This window comes from Brassica napus, unplaced genomic scaffold, assembly GCF_020379485.1.
Source record: "Brassica napus cultivar Da-Ae unplaced genomic scaffold, Da-Ae ScsIHWf_2889;HRSCAF=3673, whole genome shotgun sequence".
Lineage (NCBI taxonomy): Eukaryota > Viridiplantae > Streptophyta > Magnoliopsida > Brassicales > Brassicaceae > Brassica > Brassica napus.
Window position 1 is genome coordinate 35,004 of NW_026016140.1, and position 19,323 is coordinate 54,326.

The 19,323-nt window shown below is 35.3% G+C and overlaps 6 protein-coding genes across 6 annotated transcripts; 3 read left to right on the forward strand and 3 right to left on the reverse strand.

The window, feature by feature from the left end:
* Nucleotides 1-606: 606 nt before the first annotated feature.
* LOC106442191 (pre-mRNA-splicing factor cwf23-like) lies at nucleotides 607-6,419 on the forward strand. The gene is made up of 4 exons (XM_048774127.1): nucleotides 607-1,180; nucleotides 5,302-5,353; nucleotides 5,479-5,546; nucleotides 5,854-6,419. Exons 1-4 carry the CDS (start codon nucleotides 1,043-1,045, stop codon nucleotides 6,271-6,273), a joined length of 678 nt encoding a protein of 225 aa, XP_048630084.1. The 5' UTR covers nucleotides 607-1,042; the 3' UTR covers nucleotides 6,274-6,419.
* A 569-nt stretch (nucleotides 6,420-6,988) lies between these two features.
* LOC106346110 (protein DEHYDRATION-INDUCED 19 homolog 4) lies at nucleotides 6,989-9,325 on the reverse strand. The gene is made up of 5 exons (XM_013785364.3): nucleotides 9,058-9,325; nucleotides 8,828-8,976; nucleotides 7,743-7,820; nucleotides 7,383-7,630; nucleotides 6,989-7,291 (listed from the first exon to the last, which is right to left on the reverse strand). Exons 1-5 carry the CDS (start codon nucleotides 9,122-9,124, stop codon nucleotides 7,180-7,182), a joined length of 654 nt encoding a protein of 217 aa, XP_013640818.2. The 5' UTR covers nucleotides 9,125-9,325; the 3' UTR covers nucleotides 6,989-7,179.
* A 948-nt stretch (nucleotides 9,326-10,273) lies between these two features.
* Nucleotides 10,274-12,055, reverse strand: LOC106346114 (GATA transcription factor 15). Its single transcript, XM_013785368.3, has 3 exons — nucleotides 11,050-12,055; nucleotides 10,803-10,970; nucleotides 10,274-10,719 (listed from the first exon to the last, which is right to left on the reverse strand). The coding sequence occupies exons 1-3, from the start codon at nucleotides 11,068-11,070 to the stop codon at nucleotides 10,489-10,491; spliced, it is 420 nt and encodes a 139-aa protein (XP_013640822.2). The 5' UTR covers nucleotides 11,071-12,055; the 3' UTR covers nucleotides 10,274-10,488.
* Nucleotides 12,056-13,997: 1,942 nt separating this feature from the next.
* LOC106346112 (thioredoxin-like protein CITRX, chloroplastic) lies at nucleotides 13,998-15,653 on the reverse strand. The gene is made up of 4 exons (XM_048774125.1): nucleotides 15,401-15,653; nucleotides 15,071-15,193; nucleotides 14,364-14,444; nucleotides 13,998-14,276 (listed from the first exon to the last, which is right to left on the reverse strand). The coding sequence occupies exons 1-4, from the start codon at nucleotides 15,605-15,607 to the stop codon at nucleotides 14,160-14,162; spliced, it is 528 nt and encodes a 175-aa protein (XP_048630082.1). The 5' UTR covers nucleotides 15,608-15,653; the 3' UTR covers nucleotides 13,998-14,159.
* Nucleotides 15,654-15,679: 26 nt separating this feature from the next.
* LOC125602529 (60S ribosomal protein L29-1) lies at nucleotides 15,680-16,371 on the forward strand. The gene is made up of 3 exons (XM_048774126.1): nucleotides 15,680-15,826; nucleotides 15,914-16,017; nucleotides 16,111-16,371. Exons 2-3 carry the CDS (start codon nucleotides 15,916-15,918, stop codon nucleotides 16,192-16,194), a joined length of 186 nt encoding a protein of 61 aa, XP_048630083.1. The 5' UTR covers nucleotides 15,680-15,826; nucleotides 15,914-15,915; the 3' UTR covers nucleotides 16,195-16,371.
* Nucleotides 16,372-17,186: 815 nt separating this feature from the next.
* On the forward strand, nucleotides 17,187-19,248 carry LOC125602531 (serine/threonine-protein phosphatase 4 regulatory subunit 3-like). The gene is made up of 7 exons (XM_048774128.1): nucleotides 17,187-17,524; nucleotides 17,678-17,758; nucleotides 17,847-17,946; nucleotides 18,026-18,110; nucleotides 18,208-18,257; nucleotides 18,688-18,767; nucleotides 19,075-19,248. Exons 1-7 carry the CDS (start codon nucleotides 17,480-17,482, stop codon nucleotides 19,246-19,248), a joined length of 615 nt encoding a protein of 204 aa, XP_048630085.1. The 5' UTR covers nucleotides 17,187-17,479.
* The last annotated feature ends 75 nt before the right edge of the window (nucleotides 19,249-19,323 follow it).

Sequence of the window (19,323 nt, forward strand, 5' to 3'; positions counted from 1 at the left end):
GACCAATTACTAACCGCTATGTTTGACTTAATACTGATCTTGAGCAGTGATCTATTAGATTTCGAATTATATACTAGTACTACTGAAGTTTGTTTGGCTTCATTACAATAAGTCAGCCACAAGCAAAAGATAAATATTGTTTATGATATAAAATACTGTATTTAGAGGATTTGTTGGGCTTATAAATTATCGTGCATGCAACATTAGGTACATACTTAGCTTATGTCCAAAGCCATTGTCATATACTATTGGTGTTGTCTCTAGTTATAGTCAAACATCAAACACCAGAAAAAAAAAAATCACGAAATCCAATCTAAATCCAATTTTCAAAGCAGTGCCAGTTAACATTTTTTTATGTATATATATACTCACATACATATACATATAGTATTAGATTTCCGAGAGTTTTGTTTTGGAACCATCAAATTTGATTATATGAAACCAATATAAAAATCACCGCAGCTTCGATACTTCATGTATTCGATAAAAATAAAATAGAAGTTGGGTAGTCGCTTCATTTTCTTGTTTATGTCACCAACTTTGTTTGTTTCACCTATTTCATTTGGTTTCAAATAAAGACATCCTTTAGTATATGGTTGTTCATGTTATCTATCACAAGTTTCATGTTCTACTTTTAAGTTTTGTACATATAACAGAAATAATAACGTTACTCTTGTATTATAAATTCTGTCATAATTCAAAAAACTATACCTAACTATTATGGATGGAATTTACTATTTACTATCCACTTCACCACGTAACCTTAGTTATTCATACATGATAAATCTACGGTTACGTTTACCCGTTCTTCTATTTGAAAATTTGGGTATATTTCGCTATAACTTATTCTTTTATAATAAATGGATCAATTTATATCTCTTCTCTCTCTTCTAATTTAAAATGTTTCTCCCGCAAAGTCTGCCTGCCTTCTCTTAACGTATTTTCCTCCTCTCTCTCTCTCTCTCTCTCTCTGCTCACTCCTACCATTTTCTTTCCCTAGAGAAAAGTTTTTCCTGGAAAGATTCTTGAAACTATTCTTGCAATGGGTAAGATCCGACCCGGACCGGATCCAAAAGCGGCATTGGTCTCAGAGATTTGTTCCCTGTCGAGATCACCAATCTCTTGCATTCACATCAATCGCTCGGGTTCATGTTTCATCGACTGGTATCTCATTCTCGGTGTATGTTCTTTTCTCATGTCTCAGTTTTTAAATATACTGGATACATTTTAATTGCCTTCTTTTTTTGGGATTTTTGCAAAATTGACCTACAACTTAAAGTCAAACACAAAACTAACCTCCCTTTTTTTTGAAAATTGGTTTTGCCCTATTCACCCCACAAGTTCATATAATTTACGAAAATGCCATCAATTTTTTTTTTTTTTTTTTTTCGAAAATGACATTTTTACTCTCTCACCCTCATCATCATCAAGTAATTACAAGATTGCCATTGTCATCAATACCACAACCACCATGAACAACCAATTTGAAGCTCTTAATGCTCCCAAAATCGATTTACCCTTCTTCTTTTTCCATTCTTGTGAACTAAACACAACATATCTCTCACTTTCTCTCCACAATGAGCTAAAAAAACCCAAGATTTTGATTCTAAAATTTTTATGGTTCATAAAGTCATAGAAGCTAACGATTATGGGTGGGTGACTTTCGTTTGTGATTCTGTGTGCTTGGAGAAGCCTTATGTATGCTAAGGAACTTATCTCACCAATTTAAGGTATGACATCGAGTTTTTTTCCAGATCTGTTCGTCAGACGACTTACTTGGGAAGTCGTCTCGCTGTATACGACTTACCTTTCAGTCGTCTGGCTGTAGACGACTTACCTGGAAGTCGTCTGGTCAACGCAGAGGTTATTTTTGCAATTGACTTTGAAATCTGTAACCTGAGACGACTGAAAGTTAAGTCGTCTACTATTGTTTGGTTTCAAAAAAAATTCCAAAGAACCTAGACGACTTACATTTCAGTCGTCATAGGTTAGTTTTGCATTTGACTGGATAATTTCAGAAGTTTGACTTCCCCAGACGACTTACATTTCAGTCGTCTGGCGAAAATTAAAATAATAATATTTTTTTAAAAGTAAACGACTTACAATTAAGTAGTCATAGGTTAGTTTTGCAATTGAAAAAAAAAACTTCAAGATTTAATTATACACAGACGACTTATAATTCAGTCGTCCACCAGACGACTTAATTGTAAGTCGTCCAGGACTTTTTTCCGAGATTCTGGTCAAACCTCGTAAATCCTGGACGACTTACATTTCAGTCGTCTCGTGGACGACTGAATTATAAGTCGTCTGTATATAATTAAATCTTGAAGTTTTTTTTTTCAATTGCAAAACTAACCTATGACGACTTAACTGTAAGTCGTCTACTTTTAAAAAAATATTATTATTTTAATTTTCACTAGACGACTGAAATGTAAGTCGTCCAAAAAGTCAAACTTCTGAAATAATCCAGTCAAATGCAAAACTAACCTCTGACGACTGAAATGTAAGTCGTCTAGCTTTTTTGGAGTTTTTTTTTAACCAAACAATAGTAGACGACTTAACTTTCAGTCGTCCGAAATAACAGATTTCAAAGTCAATTGCAAAAATAACCTCTGCGTTGACCAGACGACATATAGTTTAGTCGTCTAGATAACTTAGATTGAAGTCGTCCGCGTCTTCTCCACTAGTTTTTAAGTCTTTTACGTTAGTTTTTGAATAACTTGTATTTTTAAGAGTGATAAGTAACTTCAAGATATGTAAAACTCATATTTACAAAATATGTTCTCTCCCTTAGTTTTACTAAATTTGACTAAGTTTTTCAATGCAAACTTATAAAAAATATGAAATGCTTTGACTAGTTACTATTATTTGTTTCCATCTCTTACCAACATTCTTGTTTATTAAGATGAGAAAAAGGCCATTGGAGTTTATTATTGCATATGAGAGATCCAAAGATAAGAAAAAGGCTACTGAAGTCTATTATTTCATTGATTTGTAAATGTGTAAACACATTGTTAGCACATTTAATACATCTTGGAAAACATTATTACTGATTTTACAAAAAAATCACAACTAAAAGAGTATACATGCAATTTACAAAACAGACCACAAACAAAACTATTATAGATCATTCATCTACAAAGACAAGCTTGGATTCCACTTGAGTAGACAAGACCAGACAACTTTTAAGAAGTCCAGACGACTTCTAAGAAGTCCAGACGACTTCCAGAAAGTTCAGACGACTTTGCCAGAAGACTTTTAGGAAGTTCAGACGACTTCCAGACGACTTTACAGGAAGTCCAGACGACTTTTAGGAAGTCCAGACGTCTTCCAGACGACTTCCAGACGACTAACAAGTAAGTCGTCCCAGAAGTCTTCCAGATCTGAAAAACCTGCATATTAAATCCAGATCTGGAAAACCTGCATATTCAAAAACGTTCAAATGGCTTAAAAACAGAAAAAATGAATGGAAGATTAGATAAATCTACCTTTACAGAACACACAAAAATACATATCTAAAAATAAAAGATCTACCTTTAAATTAGTGGAAGATGAGTACCATCTAATTAAAAACCTGCAAAAAAAAAATAGATTAGTAACAAAGACATGAGACAAAATTGAAAAATTCATATAAAGTTTGGTGTTTTCAAGTCAAAGAGATTAGAGTGGGTTTGGAGAGTTTTAGTTTGGGAAAAAAGTAAGAACTTTATACAACAAGAAGTTACCAAATGAAGAAAAATCAGACATAAGAACTTACCAAAACGCTCAGAAAAATCCAGACGACTTCCTGGAAGTCCAGACGACTTCCTGGAAGTCCAGACGACTTCCTGGAAGTCCAGACGACTTCCTGGAAGTCCAGACGACTTCCTGGAAGTCCAGACGACTTTGTCAGAAGACTTCCAAGAAGGCCAGACGACTTCCAGACGACTTCCAGACGACTAACAGGTAAGTCGTCCCAGAAGTCTTCCAGATCTGAAAAACCTGCACATCAAATCCAGATCTGAAAAACCTGCATATCCAAAAACGTTCAAATGACTTAAAAATAGAGAAAATGAGTGGAAGATTAGATAAATCTACATTTATAGAACACACAAAAATACATATCTAAAATTAATAGATCTACCTCTAAGTTAGTGGAAGATGAGTACCATTTGATTAAAAACCTGCAAAAGAGATAGATTAATAAGAAATACATGAGACAAAACTGAAAAATTCATATAAAGTTTGGTGTTTTCAAGTCAAAGAGATTAGAGAGAGGTTGGAGAGTTTTAGAATGATGAACATTACATTTTTGTTGCAGCCATTTGAGAGGAGGAGAGAGAATGTGTAAATTTTTCTTTTTATAGGGAAACAAAAAATCCAATTAGATTAAATATTTTTGACTCAGACGACTTCCTGGACGACTTACATTTCAGTCGTCTGGTGAAGAAATTAAAACAGACGACTTACATGTAAGTCGTCCAGAAGAGTTTAATATTTTTAGCGGGAAATTAAATATTTTTAGCGGGAAACTAAAATAGAAGACTTCCCAGACGACTTACAAGTAAGTCGTCTGGACGACTGAAATATACGTCGTCTGGGTAAATTATTCAACAGACGACTGAAATATAAGTCGTCCACACCCTAAACATAACCCCTAAACTTAATTATCTAATTAAACACTTCATAAAACCAAATCAAACTTGAAAAGTGTTTACTATACACAAAAATAAACACATATAGGTGAAAACTAATTTTTGAAAAAAATATTTTAGTTTTTCAAAATCTAACCCTAACAATACATACAATACTACAACATATGTTTGCCAAACTCCTAAACCAAAGTATTTCATGATTCACTACTTTCACTCATCTATCTTCAAAACAAATCAATTTTATCATATCTTAATTTATATTAGTTAAAACTGTTTATAATTACTTGATTTTTATTTTTTACGCATCAAAATATTTTTTTACAAGATTTATAAATTATTTTTAAAATAAACTGGTACTAGACGACTTACACTTCAGTCGTCCAGACGACTTCCAACATCTCAGATGACTCAGACGATTTACTGGGGCTATATTCGTAAAAATGGCTTCTGTTTTTTTGTTTGGTCACAAGGGGCTGAGCTGTAATTTCACTAGGCTTTTAGGTTAGTTTTGCATTTGATTCAAGTTTGGGTATAGGTTTGGGATTAAAATCAAGTTGTGGGTTAGTTTTGGAAAAAACCCCTCTTTTTTTTTTGTTCAATCATTTTAATTACCTTCTATTCATATTAAAAAGAGACATTGGATTGATTATGTATATGATTTATACAGGTCCAGGAAGATGCCGAGGTCAAGCTCATACGTAAACGATATCACAAACTAGGTCAGGTTCCATATCAGTTTCATTTTTGGATTTGAATGTGATTAGTTATCAATGTTAGACTTTAAATATTTTATTTCATAGTTTATCTCTACGATAAATCGTTATTTTTTTGTTTGTTTGTTCAGCTCTGAAGATTCATCCCGATAAAAACAATCACCCAAAAGCGGATATTGCTTTCAAGCTCATCCACGAGGTCAGCCATTTTTATCTTATTTATAAATTCAATTCCCAGCAAGCTACACGTGAATATATTTATTATTTTCTCAGGAAATACAATAATACATTGTTATTAGTTTAAGCTATAAAAGGTGTGTTGGGACATAAATCGTACGCTTAATAATAGCATCCTCGTGTTATCCATGAACTCATTCATTGTCCCAGTACAATATAGTGATCCTATAACCCGGTTTGGCGGGTTCAATTAAGTTGTACTGAGTAACCCGGTTATGTTCCGGTTTTCTAGAGCTTACTTGGTTTCTTGTTGTCTTGAGCGCATGTAGGCTTATTTATGTCTTTCAGACGAAACAAAGAGAAGATGCTTCAACACAGACCGTCGAAAGAATACATGTCTGAAATGCAGCCGAGTCTCACACAAAACCAAAGAGAACCGCACAGAGACTAAACCGAACCGGTTTTGTCAAACCCTCAGGGACATTAGGGATAAGTTCAGAGAAGAGAACAAGGTGATAGAGAGATGTCTAAAGACCAACGGTGCAAATTTCATGGGGAACCTAACCGAGGAAACCCCGGTTTTTGGTACACCGAAACAGAACCGGTTTAAGAAGGAGTTGCCGGTTTTTAATCCATCGGACTACAAGTTATGTGGTTATCCACATGTGAGGAACCGGGTGTTGGATAATAACTTGTCGGATTGGAAGATGTTCATGAGAAGCAGATCCACATGTGTTCACTCTTCATGATGATGATAAAGTTTTTTTCAGTTATTTCTTTTTTACTTATTCTTTGTCATTTTAGTAAGCTTTAATGAATTATTTCATAATTCAAACTCATATAAAACTTTTGATTACAGGTAATCACCATTAGTTAACTCATACAAAAATTGCTAGTTGGTACAATTTTGTATAGTTAGATGCAGAGCCGGAGTTGATCCAATTGTTGTGAAACAATTTAATGGGACCTCTACTTCATAGGCTACCAACTTTCATTTTTTAAATTTTTTTTTATATATTCATATAAATATGTAAGTATAAAATAAAATGGTTAACAAAAATAAATAAAAGTAAAAATTTATTTGTAGATTATGTAAAATTAACAGAAAATAGATTACATTTCTATTTAAATATAAAGTATAATTACTTTTATTTTTTTTATAAAAAATTTATATATTCATATAAATATGTAAGTATAAAATAAAATGGTTAACAAAAATAAATAAAAGTGAATTTTTTTGTAGATTATGTAAAAGTAAATATGTAATATTATGTATAATATAACTTTAATATTTTTTTTATAAAAATAAAAAAATTGGAATGGCCTCCTACAGGCCGTTTTCTGGTTTTATGCTCCCTTCACTATGTACAGATTCAGTGGTTTCATGTCATCTTCTAGTTATAACTTATAAGTCGTCTGAGTCTGACGTATCATCTTTGTAAAGTGAGGGCAGAGAAAGAAAAAAAAAAAAATCCAACTCTCATTTATTTGAATCGATGAAAGTCTCAAGGGTATAATATATGGATTTCACTCTGCATCAACTTAACTTACAAGCTTTTCCATCATACACTGAGACATCTCTTAACAATTCTAACCTCAGATTACTCACTCTCGCATGCATATCTCGACAACAAGGCAATGTCTATACCGTAAATTTAGAAACTGTCTCCAACTCCAAGCATGGTTGACAACAACAAACCTCGCACGAACTCGCTCTTTTTAGACTTCTCTTGATCTTCACCTGAAAGTGGAGCTTCTTGAATCTCTCTGCACAAACAAATGTCAGAAACCAAGTGAGAAAGAAGCCATATTGTATGCTTCCTTGGGAGCAGAAGGTCAATACATATATCCAAAATACCTTTTGAGAGATTCCTTTAGCGAGAGTTTTGTAGCTGAGGTTCCTTCTACAACAGGTGTAACAGATTTGGTTGAAGGAGAACTAAACATAAAGGATGACAGCAACGGATCAGAATCTAAATTGGTTGAAGAAGTGAAACGTGTAGATCCACCGAGAAGAGACTGTAAGTTCGCTTCACGTAGCTCTTTTTTCAAGGCGAGATAAGCTGAGCCGTATCCACCTTTTCTCAACCTTCTCCTTCGCTGCACGTAGAATCTCTCGTCAAGGAAAGAAACACATTCACTCTTTAACTTGTAAACCAAACGATTACGTTACGTACTACAGAACAAAGCATCAAGACATCAAAAGTTAAAAGGATATCTTAAAGAAGTTCGCATGTTGCGTTGTTATATGGCCGACGATATCTAATCCCACCCTCTTTGTGCATACAGGACAGACCTGGGAGGAAAAAAAAACAGATAAGTAACTCTTCAAAGAGTAGCATCGTGATCCATGAAAGATCACTAATTTACTGATTACCAGCTAATGAAGAACACTCAATTTAAAGAAATATTCCAAGATTGGATTCAAATGGGCTCATCTGATAAGAAGAAACAAGAGGAAACTAAGAACAGAACATAAAGCCAACATTTTCAATTTCAAGCAAAGCTTCTAACTTTCTATAAGGAGACCAAAGTTTTTGTAACATCTGAACAAAGCCAAAGCTAAAAAGACAAGAACAAACCTAAGAATCAGACAGGTCCTGTCTCCAAAGACGTAACATTTTAAAGAACACAACATAAAGCCACAACAGTTTCAGTTTCAAGCAAAGCTTGGAACTTTCTAAAAGGAAACCAAACTTTTTGTAACATCTGAACAAATATAAAGCTAAAGACATGATCAAACCTAAAGAAACAGACAGATCTTGTCTCCAAAGACGTAACATTTTAAAGAACAGAACATAAAGCTAACATTCTCAATTTCAAGCAACGATTGGAACTTTCTAAAAAGAGACCAAACTTTTTTTTGTAACCTCTGAACAAAGCTAAAGCTAAAGACATGATCAAACCTAAGAATTAGACAGATCCTGTCTCCAAAGACGTAACATTTAAAAGAACACAACATAAAGCCAACATTTTCAATTTCAAGCAAAGGCTGCAAAGCCTCCAACTTTCTATAAGGAAACCAATTTTTTTTTGTAGCATCTGAACAAAGCTAAAGCTAAAGACAAGATCAAACCTACGATTCAGACAGATCCTGTCTCCAAAGACGGAACTTAAAAAAAAAACAGAACATAAAAGCCAACATTTTCAATTTCAAGCAAAGCTTCAAACTTTCTAAAAGGAAACCAAACTTTTTGTAATATCTGAACAAAGACAAGATCAAACCTAAGAATCAGACACATCCTGTCTCCGAAGACGTAACATTTTAAAAGAAGGGTTTGATTAATGATTCGTTAATTTTACCCCGTTCTTGGCCTCAACAGGATGCTCTTCATCAATGTGACAACATAGCCCTACAATATCAAAAACATCTGCGCAAAACGGGCAGATAAACTCCGACTTAGATTCGTCTTCTCCTTCGAGATCCTCGTATCCTCCACCTATATACAAATCTGCCCCCCAAAACCAATCAATCTCACGAAGAAGCCAAAAAATAAAACAGGATCCGTAAACAACAAAAAATATGTAAGAACCTGATCTGGATTGACATCGTCTCGATGAAATAACGGAAGGATGATTGATCCATGAACTGGAATCCATTCTCCTCTGATTGTTACAAAAGATAAATAAAACAGAGAAGAATTGAGATGAAAGGAGCAAAAAAAATTGAATGTGATGAAATGAACGAAACCCTAGAAGGACGGAGAGAGAGAGAGAGAGGAAGGAGATGGAGAGAACAATGGAAGGAGATGGAGAGAGAGTGGAAGCTAGACTTTATTACCGAACTTCAGCTTCTGTAAGAAGACAACATTGTCAAAAAAAGGCAACATAATATTTACTGTTAGACCCTCAAGTTTTATTCTTATTTATAGTTTTGCACCAATTAGTTAGCAAGTTGTTCACGCGGTTTGGTTTGCAATGGACCAGAGTATATAATTAAAGAGGTTTTTCGTTGTATATTATATAATTCACACTTGGGTGGCGTTGGTCTACCACGAAGTTCTGTCCGAGAAAATAAAATGTCACGTTTATCATTAGTCTATAACAAATTTATATGGTAAACTGGTACAATTATTAGTGACTAATTTATAGTTTACTAGATTAAACACGTTTCTGTCAGTTTCTAAGCCTCTTTGCGAAGTGGTGGATCCACTATGACGACGAATTGGGTCGGTAATTCAAAGGCCTGAGAAGGATTGTGTAGGCACAATTGGAACAAAGAGTCGAACCCTTGACGAATCACGTGATAACTGATAAGTATGAGGTTATATTTCAAATTCGTCTTGCATCCTTTATTGCATTGGTTCCGGGCCATTTGGGCCCATATGTGAAAATTCATATATTTCACACTTGCGTCAAGTTGCTAGTTGTTCCTCTTCCTCTTCAAAGAAATTGTGTTGTAGCCTTGTAGGTTACAACTTACAATCTTTAAAATTCCAACTCGAATTTATATTTCAAATGATTGGATCAACAAACAGTACCATGCAAGTCAAACTACAAAGTCTTTGGTTCCAAATTTTTTTTTTGTAATACAAGAAAAAAACTTTGATATTAGTCTTTGGTTCCAAACTAATATCAAATTAACGAGGGAAACTATGTAGAAGGCAAAAAGTTTTGGTTGTTTTAAAGGTTTCACTAGAAATGAAGCGGCAAATTTGAACATTACACTCTCAAGTGATTGACAGATAGACCATCACCATTTTTGTCCTAATAAAGACAAAACTTTCAGAAAAAAATGCAACTAAAAAATGTTATAACAAGACTGAAAAAATCATATTGATTCTTGATCTTTCGGTTTTCTACCACATATCACATAAACCAAATACAAAAAAATTCAGATAATAAGTTAATTAAACAAGACAAAACAAAAATCACAAACTAATTCGTTAGCTAATACTCTCTGAAAAACATACTAAAAATTAATTAATTATTTAAACTCAAATCGATGAGATCGAGAGATACGTTTAAGCATAAACAGAAGAAGCATACGAAAGAGCCATGAGTAACACAGCAGCTTGCTCTTCCTCGCCTAGCTTCTTCTTCCTCTGCATCATAACTTCTCTCCCCAACTCCATCAATCTCTGCTTCAACGAGTCACCAATCTTGGAACTCTGCTTCTTCTTCTTCTTCTTAACTTCCGATCTAACAGTACTTTTCTTCTTCTTGTTCCTGATCCCGCATGCGTTACATAGCGACTACATAACACAAACCAAACAGATCAGATCAGATCGGATCGGATCGAAATCGAGGTTAGGTGAAGATCAAGAAGAGTCTAAACCTTGGGGCCGGTGGGACCCCCACGCCAAAGAGGGGTTTTGCTAGTACCGCAAATGGCGCAACTCTTCTTCTCGTTGATCGTACCTCCTCCTCCATCACTGCTGCTGCTGATTTCTTCAGTTGCATCTACGGATGTGAACTTGGTTGTCATGGCTTCTGAATCGAAGATCTACACTCAAAGAAAATTGCGGTTAAAACTAAACCGATCACTAGAAAGTAAACCAAGAAGATATAATCAGATCACTCACTTTCTCGGTGTGATCTAGCATTCTCCCAACTTCGGTTAAAATGTCTGAATCGAACAGCAGATCGGGGAGGATTTTCAAAAAAATCAGACAGGTGAAGTTGTCTGAAGGAGCTGGAGAAGATCGCGATGAATTCTCAAAGACAAGAGAGAGATCAGAAAAAACAAAGAATTTGAAAAAAAATGGAGACAGAGAGTAGCGAGGGAGTGTCAGAAGAGAAGCAGAGATATTTTTTTTTGAGTTTTTTACACTGCAGGTCAGTTTTCAAGTTTTATTTACATTCTAAGACAGTTTCTGCTAGTGGGGTAGTTTTTTGTAACTAAAAACCAAACCATTACAATTAAAGTCATTCATCTAACTAAAATGGTCCTACCATCTTATTAAGTTGATTATTATTTTTATTTGAAACGAACAAACAAAAAATTAAAATTAAAAACTTCTTCTTCACATTTCATTTTTTCGGTATCTCAATCCATGGTGGATGCATCATATCATCTATGCTGCAGTTCTTCTTCGCCGTACTTTTTGGCCCTCCTCCGTCACCATCGATGAACTTCAGCCAAGCTCGAGCAGAAGCCGTAGCGGTTTGTCTTTTCCTTCGTCGCCGCGAAATCATCAGAACATCTTCCTCCTCGACGTCGTTCTCTGCAATTCATCTCCGTTGTACTCCGACAATAGCTTGACGCCCAGAACAAGTCCGACGAGATCTCCAACGGAACCGCACATCTCTGAAGCCCGACGAGAACTTCGACAGACCAGCACATCTCTGCAGCCAAGCCTCGTCTCAAAGCTCTACTCGGCGTCGTCCTCCGTTTCATTTTTGCTTCTGCCGTCGTTCCGTCTCATCCACATCTCTGAAGCCGAGGAGTTCTGTCCAAATTTCGTTTTTGCAACTTAGATCCTTGTACTTTTGTATTCTTCTTAATTTGGCACAAAATCTTTAAATGTGTAGATTTCTCCTCAATTTCAGCCCAAACTTTTAGATTGTACAAACCAGCCCCCACAATACGTAAATATGTAGGAAAATGTAATAAACACCTAGATACACACATAATCGAGGTAAATGAACAAAAATGTTATTAAGAACCATTAAAATCATAAAATACCACCATGCTCCTAAATAATGTGACATGATTTTAATGTTTTTTTTTTGCAAAATATTTGTAACTACAAATCACGTAGACACAAATTTTTGATTAGTAAATTTAACGCTTAAAATAATTTGATAATCATGATAATCAAAATTTACTATTGGTCATGTATGTGAACATGTGTACATAAAGATTACATATATACATGTGTACATGTGTACAAAAAAATTATATATATACATGTGTATATATTTACGAGTGTACATGAGTACATTATTAAAGCGATGTACAAGTAGATACGATCTTAAGATAAAAAAAATTGTTTGATTTACCTAGATACATACTTGCATAATTGTTTATAACTATTAGTGTACATGTGTATATTAAAATTGAAGGTGTCAATGTGTACAACATATATGGTAGTGTACATGTGTACAATACTTGGAAATTGGGTAGAATACAACGTTAAGATATTATTAAAGCCATGTACAATACAAGTAGAATACAACGTTAAGATACATTTTTTTGTTTGATTTACATGGATACATACTGCATAATTGTTTATAACTATTAGTGTACATGTGTACATTTTTTTTTGGTCAACTTATGTACATGTGTGCACTACATGTATACGCACTTGGAAATTAGATAGATTGCATTCAAAGATGTAGTGGCAGTAAACTATGAAATTTCTTAATTATCATTATATAAAGCATTACGAAATTGATTTTCAAGTTGATCGTGAAGAGGAATATAATTTAGTAACAAAAAAAACTTTGTTGACATATAATTTAATAACATGATTATAATAGTTTATAGCATCTTAATTAAGTTCATTTATGTAATTTTAAGATGCATTTAGAGATTTTTAGTGCATATACGTCTTTATTTGCACAATCTAAAAGTCTGAGAAAATATTGAAGAAAAATCTGCACATTTTAAAACTTAGTGACCAAATTATAAAAAAGAGAAATTTAAGGACTAAAAATGCAATATTTAAAATTTGGCCATTGTTGATGAGCTTCAATTTAGAGCATAACGAAAGAGAACGATATATTAAACTTAGATTTGGTTTGACGAGGATCACGGAAGAGAAGCATAAATCGGTGAGACTGCCAAGATAGTGGAGGATCTAAAATGAAATCAAGTTGATGTAATCGAGGGTTTGACGGACGCGGATGAGCTGCGGTGTAGTCGACAGAAACACCGTGGGGGATGAAGGCGCGATGGAGTTGTTGTGGTTTAGGAGAGACTCGCAAACGACGACCAACCATAGATTTATGTTGCTTCAAGCTTGAGATTCACAATATATATGAGTTTATTGTATTTTCTGCAACTATGGTGAGATGAATAAATAATATTTTAATATTTAGTTAGACTTTAGTTAGATTTCAATTATTTTGTGAGTTGGAAGATGTAAAAGCGTGTATTGGGGGAAGCAAAAGTGTGTGAGGAGTATAAACTGACTTATAGTGTTATTAAAAAGTGAAAACTGTCTTGTGGTGTAATATTTTCTTTTTTTTTTTGTTTTCACAGTAACGACCCAACAAACACCACAAGAATCAGATCTATAAACCAAACGCCATTTTTATAAAATTGAATTGGGCCGGCTAAAACCTACTGTAGAAAATGACGAAACTACCCCTGTACCGACCAATTAGGCGCCTAAACAAACTGCAAAACCGGGAGGAGTTTTCTTTTGTTATAATTTGGGTGAAAAGGAAAGGGCGCCAATCGAATTGGCGCTGAAATGTTTTTGATTAATTAAGAAATTAAACATTAACTTAACCCGGACTGAACCGTGATTTAAATGTGCCAGATCAACGGCTCAGATCTTCAGCTTCACCTATGCTCTGAAGGTTTAACCGAAAATAACACTGGATACATATAAATTCTTAGATTACTATATTCATCTCGTTTATAATTTTCTTATGAAACTAGATGACGTTCTTACCGCATCCTCAAAAAGCCAAATAACTATTTCAATCCTAAAGCAAGAAAGTGTTTCTTCAGGACAAGACTTCACATGTCGTTGTCGATGATATCCCGCATCATCTGAATTGGGATTAGCCCTTCTGTCCTGATTGCATCTTTGCTTGGGTCAGGACTGATGAATAACAATGTAGGCAAACCCCGAACCTGCATATTAAAGATTTGCTTTCACATTGATACACTAAGAGGAGACTCATGAAAAAAAAAATAGAAGGTGAGAGAGTAAGAGTTTACCTGCATGTCGCGTGCAAACTCGTACTCATCATCTGTATCAACTTTCACAATCATTGCATTGCTCTCATACTCTACTGCAAGCTGTTTCAAAAATAGCAAAACTAGTTAACATGAATCTCCCGAGATATTTGCAGAGTAATAGCGAGTAGATAGAGACAATGATCTTTCCCAAAGAGTACAGCTATTTAACACGAATCTAAAGAATATAGTGAGTTACTCCAATCCCACACACAGTTCGAACAATTTCTTCTGTAAATGGAAACACGCCAAGTTCACGACAAGATATCTTTACCATAAGGAACGGGGAGAAACACATGTAAGACTGGAAATGGCTTTTTCCTATTAAACTCACCAAACACTACACGGTAGAATAAACTTGATTTACGAGAAGAGTATCTAAACTCTTGAGCTATGTCCAAACCCGACCATAGATAAATCAAGAATGCCCCCAATGCCTTTTCATAGTTCCCTTAAAAAAAACCAGTGAGCTCTCAAAACTTACCTTAGAGTCTTTGCTGAGCTAGCAAGTCTACAATTCACTGACCAACCCATTTCAAGATTCAGGATAATATGAAAGATGACGAGTAGCAAAATCCAACGTTTGTAACAATATAAGCATACTAGAGGCTAAAAAAAGAAGCAAATGAAATGGGGAATACCGAATACGTAAGAAACAAAGAAGGTGAGGGATGAGAATCGATGTGTACCATTTCAAGTTCCTGGGCCATCAAGATACAAGGTCCACACCACGTGGCATAAAAATCAACAATGACCGGCACCTTCCTCTCTCCTTTCACCAGCTCTTGAAGTTCTTCAGCTGATAATTTCTTCTGTCAAACCAATAAAAACACGAAAAAAAACATTAAGCCAACAGCGAATCTCCCACTTGTTGTCAGTCTCATAGAGTTAGTTATCCACAGATTCTCAAAATAAGCAAATATCAATTCTGAGCAATTAGCAGTCTAGTGCTGCATAGAGCTTACACATTGTTCTTATATAACAATAAGGAGACACGAGAGTGGAGTAAGACAGTATACCACAAGATAATCTTCTCTAACAAACTTGCCGCGAGGTGGAGGGCACAGAAGCTTCCGCTGATGCGTCAACGGCGAGAAGGACAAGTTCCCGGCGGTGGAGGATGAGAACGGCGGTCGACGGATTGACGACGGAGCATGGAGTGTGGATAGAATCGGCGATAAGGGGACGTTGAGGCGAGAAAGAGTTACGGATTGAACAAGAGCCATTTTGGGAAGCGTAAGTGGAAAAATGATTGTTTTTTTTTTTTAAAAGAAGGTTTTTTTACACACTTGATGGGCTTTATTTGATTCTTAACGGGCCAAATATTTTGAAGCCCATTTGATCTATTAGGGCACTTTAACTTTCAACTATAAATTCATACGTATGATCTTTTTGGGGAAACCCTAGCCGATCAAGTTCTCTAGTCTCTCTTCCATTTTACTCAGGTTAGCTTCTTCTTCTACCGCGCCGATTATATCATCTTTCTTTCGGTTGTTCCGATCGTGATTTGATTGAATAGTGTTTGTTTACAGAGATGGCCAAGTCGAAGAATCACACGGCGCATAACCAGTCGGCTAAGGCCCACAAGAACGGAATCAAGAAGCCAAGGAGGCACCGTCACACTCCCACCAGAGGGGTTAGTCTTTATAGAAGCTTAGACTTAAACTCTCTAGATTTGAATTTTTGTTTCACGGTTTGATTTGTTTTTTTTATGCTGAAATGATTACAGATGGATCCTAAGTTCTTGAGGAACCAGAGGTACGCAAGGAAGCACAACGTCAAGAGCGGCGAGAATGCCACCACTGAAGATTAAGCTTTTGATTCTCTCTGAGTGACGTTTTGAGGTTTTTTTTAATGAAATTAAGACTGTTTTAGACAAGGGAACCAATTTACATTTCGCGTTATGTTTGGTTTGATTATGTTTAAGCGTGAGGTTTATGTACTCTGTTATCCTGGCCTTCAATTTAATATCATGGATTTTCATTTCGTATGGTTTTGAGTTTCTTTATTTGATTGGTTTTTGCACAATTGTTCATATGTTATCTTGAATTGAAAACTGGGAGGCTGTATCTATCATATTTAGGGATTATATCGGACATTAGCTTGTTATTTTTTATAGGGTTCTGTAATCTAAAGTTATGTTCTGTATCATGATAGTTCTGTATTGTAAATGTATGTCTGGGACATTTGAATCGATCATCGCCCATTTGTTAGGTTCTCGTTTCATGAATATACTGGTAGCTTGTTAAAAAAACTCGTATGGCTGTGCATATCACAAATATCTTCTTTGAGTTACAATAAAGTTTGATTTTTGCTATCAATTATGGATTGGTATATCTTCAGATTATTAATTTGATCAAGTGATTAGAGTGTTCTGTTAGTTAGGATATTCTGTTGTTACGATCAGAGCACAACTGCTCCTTGAATATCGATAATAAGGTTTTTGTGGGCAAAAAATTCAACTTTGTTGCGTGAAAGAAAAACACCAACAACCTAAACTCACGTGTGTATATACTTGATCACAATAGCCATAAGGCCCATAACACTTCACTAATCTCACATACCGTAAATAAGCAAAATCCCACCTGGCTCCATATGATTGGAGGTCGTCATAACTTCTACGTCACAGGCTGTCATTTTTAAAGACAGCGAGCAGATTCGCGGGAAGAGAGCGCGTGGGAATGTATTGCCTCGCGCTTGATGGCTCTCTTCAGTAAATATCCATAGTGACTGAGGGTATTAACGGAATATTCTCCGTAACGTATGAACCATTATAATATTTTCCGCTGCTTTGTTTATTTCTTTTTTGTTTCCTTTTCCTCCCTTCTCTTCTGTCGCCTTTCGAAGGTTGGGGAAAGGCCTTCGCAGAAATTAAAAAGCTAGAGAGAGAGAGAGAGAGAGAGAGAGAATCTCAATGTTCTTTTGATTCTCCTTATAGTAAATTAGGGTTTCCTATTTGATTTCGCCCCCTTTCGAGAGCTCAATCTCCCGCCTTTTATTCGTCTCCTTCCTCCTCTTGCTCCAAAACCCTAACTTTGCTTCGCTCGCTATTATCAATTCCTCGGATCGATTTGGTGCTGGACGTGGAGGAATCAGTGATGGGCGCCCCGGATAAGCCACAATCTAATTCCAATTCGATGCAGGTGCGTCTCTCGCTCTCGCTCTCTCGCTTTGCTTGTTCGGTCACTTGATTCGAATTAGGTTTTTCTCGATTAAGGAAATGTTCAGAGAGGAAGCAAATGTTTTTTTTTTTTTTAACTTTCCCTTTAAATTCACTATTGTATCGGATTGTTCAGAGAGTGAAGGTGTATCATTTGAATGAAGATGGTAAATGGGATGATAGAGGAACTGGGCATGTAAGCATCGACTACGTGGAGGTGATGTTCTGATTCTAATTGAGTTAAACTCTATTCTGTAAATATATTTTAAGGACTTGTAGCTTAATTAAAATGCTATATGTTGCAGCGTTCTGAAGAACTCAGTCTATGTGTAATCGATGAAGATGATAACGAGACGTTGCTTGTGCATCCCATCAACACTGAGGATATTTACAGGAAGCAAGAAGGTAGACTTTGGGTTTTATCAGCTTTGATTGATATCCTGTTTTTTTCTTTCTAATAAGTGGTATTTGTGTCAATATACAGACACAATAATCTCGTGGAGAGATCCAGAGCGGTCGACAGAATTGGCTTTGAGCTTTCAAGAGACTGCGGGTTGCTCTTATGTATGGTTAGTGAAGAAAGTACTCCTGTTATTTTCTTCTCTTCCCTCTTTTTTTTACATATTGCAATTGTCTTGACTGTAAATGTGGTGTTTGAAAATTCAGGGATCAGATCTGCACTATGCAACGAAACTTGTATGTCAGCTCTCTGAACAGTAAGAACTTTCTCCTGGAGTATCTTGATCCTTGTTAATCGTGATTTGCTTCTTCTATTTAGTAGTATAAGCTTATTCTATATGTTCTGTTCTGTGTCACGGAAATGAATGTAGAGTGTGTTCATTTCCTGTAATAGCGATTCAAGGGTCTTAGCTAGGTTAGCATCTGGGAGCATTTGGATTTCAGAATATTATGTGAAGATATGTTTTACCATTTGCTTGGTGTTGAAGTTGTTCTTCTTACTAATCGTGATTGTTGTCTTATTAATCTGTTATACTGTATCCTAATTTGCTTCAAAGTTTTCATTTCAATATTAGTGTATATATATTGTTTAAAAGCATTATCGTTTTTTTTTTTTAAGCATGCGGTCTTCATCTTGCAAGTTTTTTATATTAACTTCTGATTTTGTAATCATCTCTGATTAAGCAGGTGAACCATTCCCTAGCCTGAATAGTGAGTTGAGGGAGCTTCCTGCTGTAGAGCTTACTACCCTTCCCTTAATACTGAAGGTTACGATTCTACTGCCCTTATTCTTTATTGATATCTCACGTCTGGTGAACATGCATAACAACTTGTAAATATGAAGGCATCGCTTTTAACTTTTAAGTGTTCTCTTCTCGAATGTTTTGAACTGCCTTTTTTCCTCTCGTTGTCCTCTATTTCAATCCATTTGTGTTGCGCCTTCCAGAACTACAACAGATGTTTGTGCCCTGAAAATCTTTTCATCTTTATTAATAGTGTCGTTGATGCGTTGGATTTGTTCCTAGGTTTTGTTTTCCAAAAAAATTTATTATATCTTTTTTATCTTCCTTGCAGATTGTTACAGAGAACGGCATGTCAGATCAGATGCGTCTAACTGAACTTATATTGAAGGATGTAAGTTATAAAGTATTCTTGTCCTGGCCAGTTCAATTTAGTGTGATATGCTTGCATTCTCTCTGGGAAATCTTATTCATTCCATGCTTAATTTTTCTTTCATGCTGTCACTAGTACTGCGGTTATTTCATGTTTGCAAACAAGCGCTGCAAGGACATTTCCATATGTATTTTGAGTCTTGTTTTTTTT

Bases quoted from the DNA above. Each gene is read 5' to 3' on its own strand.
- LOC106442191 (XM_048774127.1), top strand. From the start codon at position 1,043: ATGGGTAAGATCCGACCCGGACCGGATCCAAAAGCGGCATTGGTCTCA. The intron at 1,181-5,301 runs GTATGTTCTTTT...TGATTTATACAG, and splicing joins ACTGGTATCTCATTCTCGGT to GTCCAGGAAGATGCCGAGGT. The intron at 5,547-5,853 runs GTCAGCCATTTT...GAGCGCATGTAG, and splicing joins CTTTCAAGCTCATCCACGAG to GCTTATTTATGTCTTTCAGA.
- LOC106346110 (XM_013785364.3), bottom strand. From the start codon at position 9,124: ATGGATTCCAGTTCATGGATCAATCATCCTTCCGTTATTTCATCGAGA. The intron at 7,821-8,827 runs GTAAAATTAACG...TTTTCCTCCCAG, and splicing joins CTGTTGAGGCCAAGAACGGG to GTCTGTCCTGTATGCACAAA. The intron at 7,292-7,382 runs GTATTTTGGATA...TTGTTTGTGCAG, and splicing joins CTAAAGGAATCTCTCAAAAG to AGAGATTCAAGAAGCTCCAC.
- LOC106346114 (XM_013785368.3), bottom strand. From the start codon at position 11,070: ATGCTAGATCACACCGAGAAA. The intron at 10,971-11,049 runs GTGAGTGATCTG...CTTTGAGTGTAG, and splicing joins TGCTAGATCACACCGAGAAA to ATCTTCGATTCAGAAGCCAT. The intron at 10,720-10,802 runs GTTTAGACTCTT...TGTGTTATGTAG, and splicing joins GGGGTCCCACCGGCCCCAAG to TCGCTATGTAACGCATGCGG.
- LOC106346112 (XM_048774125.1), bottom strand. From the start codon at position 15,607: ATGGCTCTTGTTCAATCCGTAACTCTTTCTCGCCTCAACGTCCCCTTA. The intron at 14,445-15,070 runs GTACACATCGAT...TTTTTGAAACAG, and splicing joins TGGCCCAGGAACTTGAAATG to CTTGCAGTAGAGTATGAGAG. The intron at 14,277-14,363 runs GTAAACTCTTAC...TTTAATATGCAG, and splicing joins AGTTTGCACGCGACATGCAG to GTTCGGGGTTTGCCTACATT.
- LOC125602529 (XM_048774126.1), top strand. From the start codon at position 15,916: ATGGCCAAGTCGAAGAATCACACGGCGCATAACCAGTCGGCTAAGGCC. The intron at 16,018-16,110 runs GTTAGTCTTTAT...AAATGATTACAG, and splicing joins GTCACACTCCCACCAGAGGG to ATGGATCCTAAGTTCTTGAG.
- LOC125602531 (XM_048774128.1), top strand. From the start codon at position 17,480: ATGGGCGCCCCGGATAAGCCACAATCTAATTCCAATTCGATGCAG. The intron at 18,258-18,687 runs GTAAGAACTTTC...CTGATTAAGCAG, and splicing joins GTATGTCAGCTCTCTGAACA to GTGAACCATTCCCTAGCCTG. The intron at 18,768-19,074 runs GTTACGATTCTA...TCTTCCTTGCAG, and splicing joins CCCTTCCCTTAATACTGAAG to ATTGTTACAGAGAACGGCAT.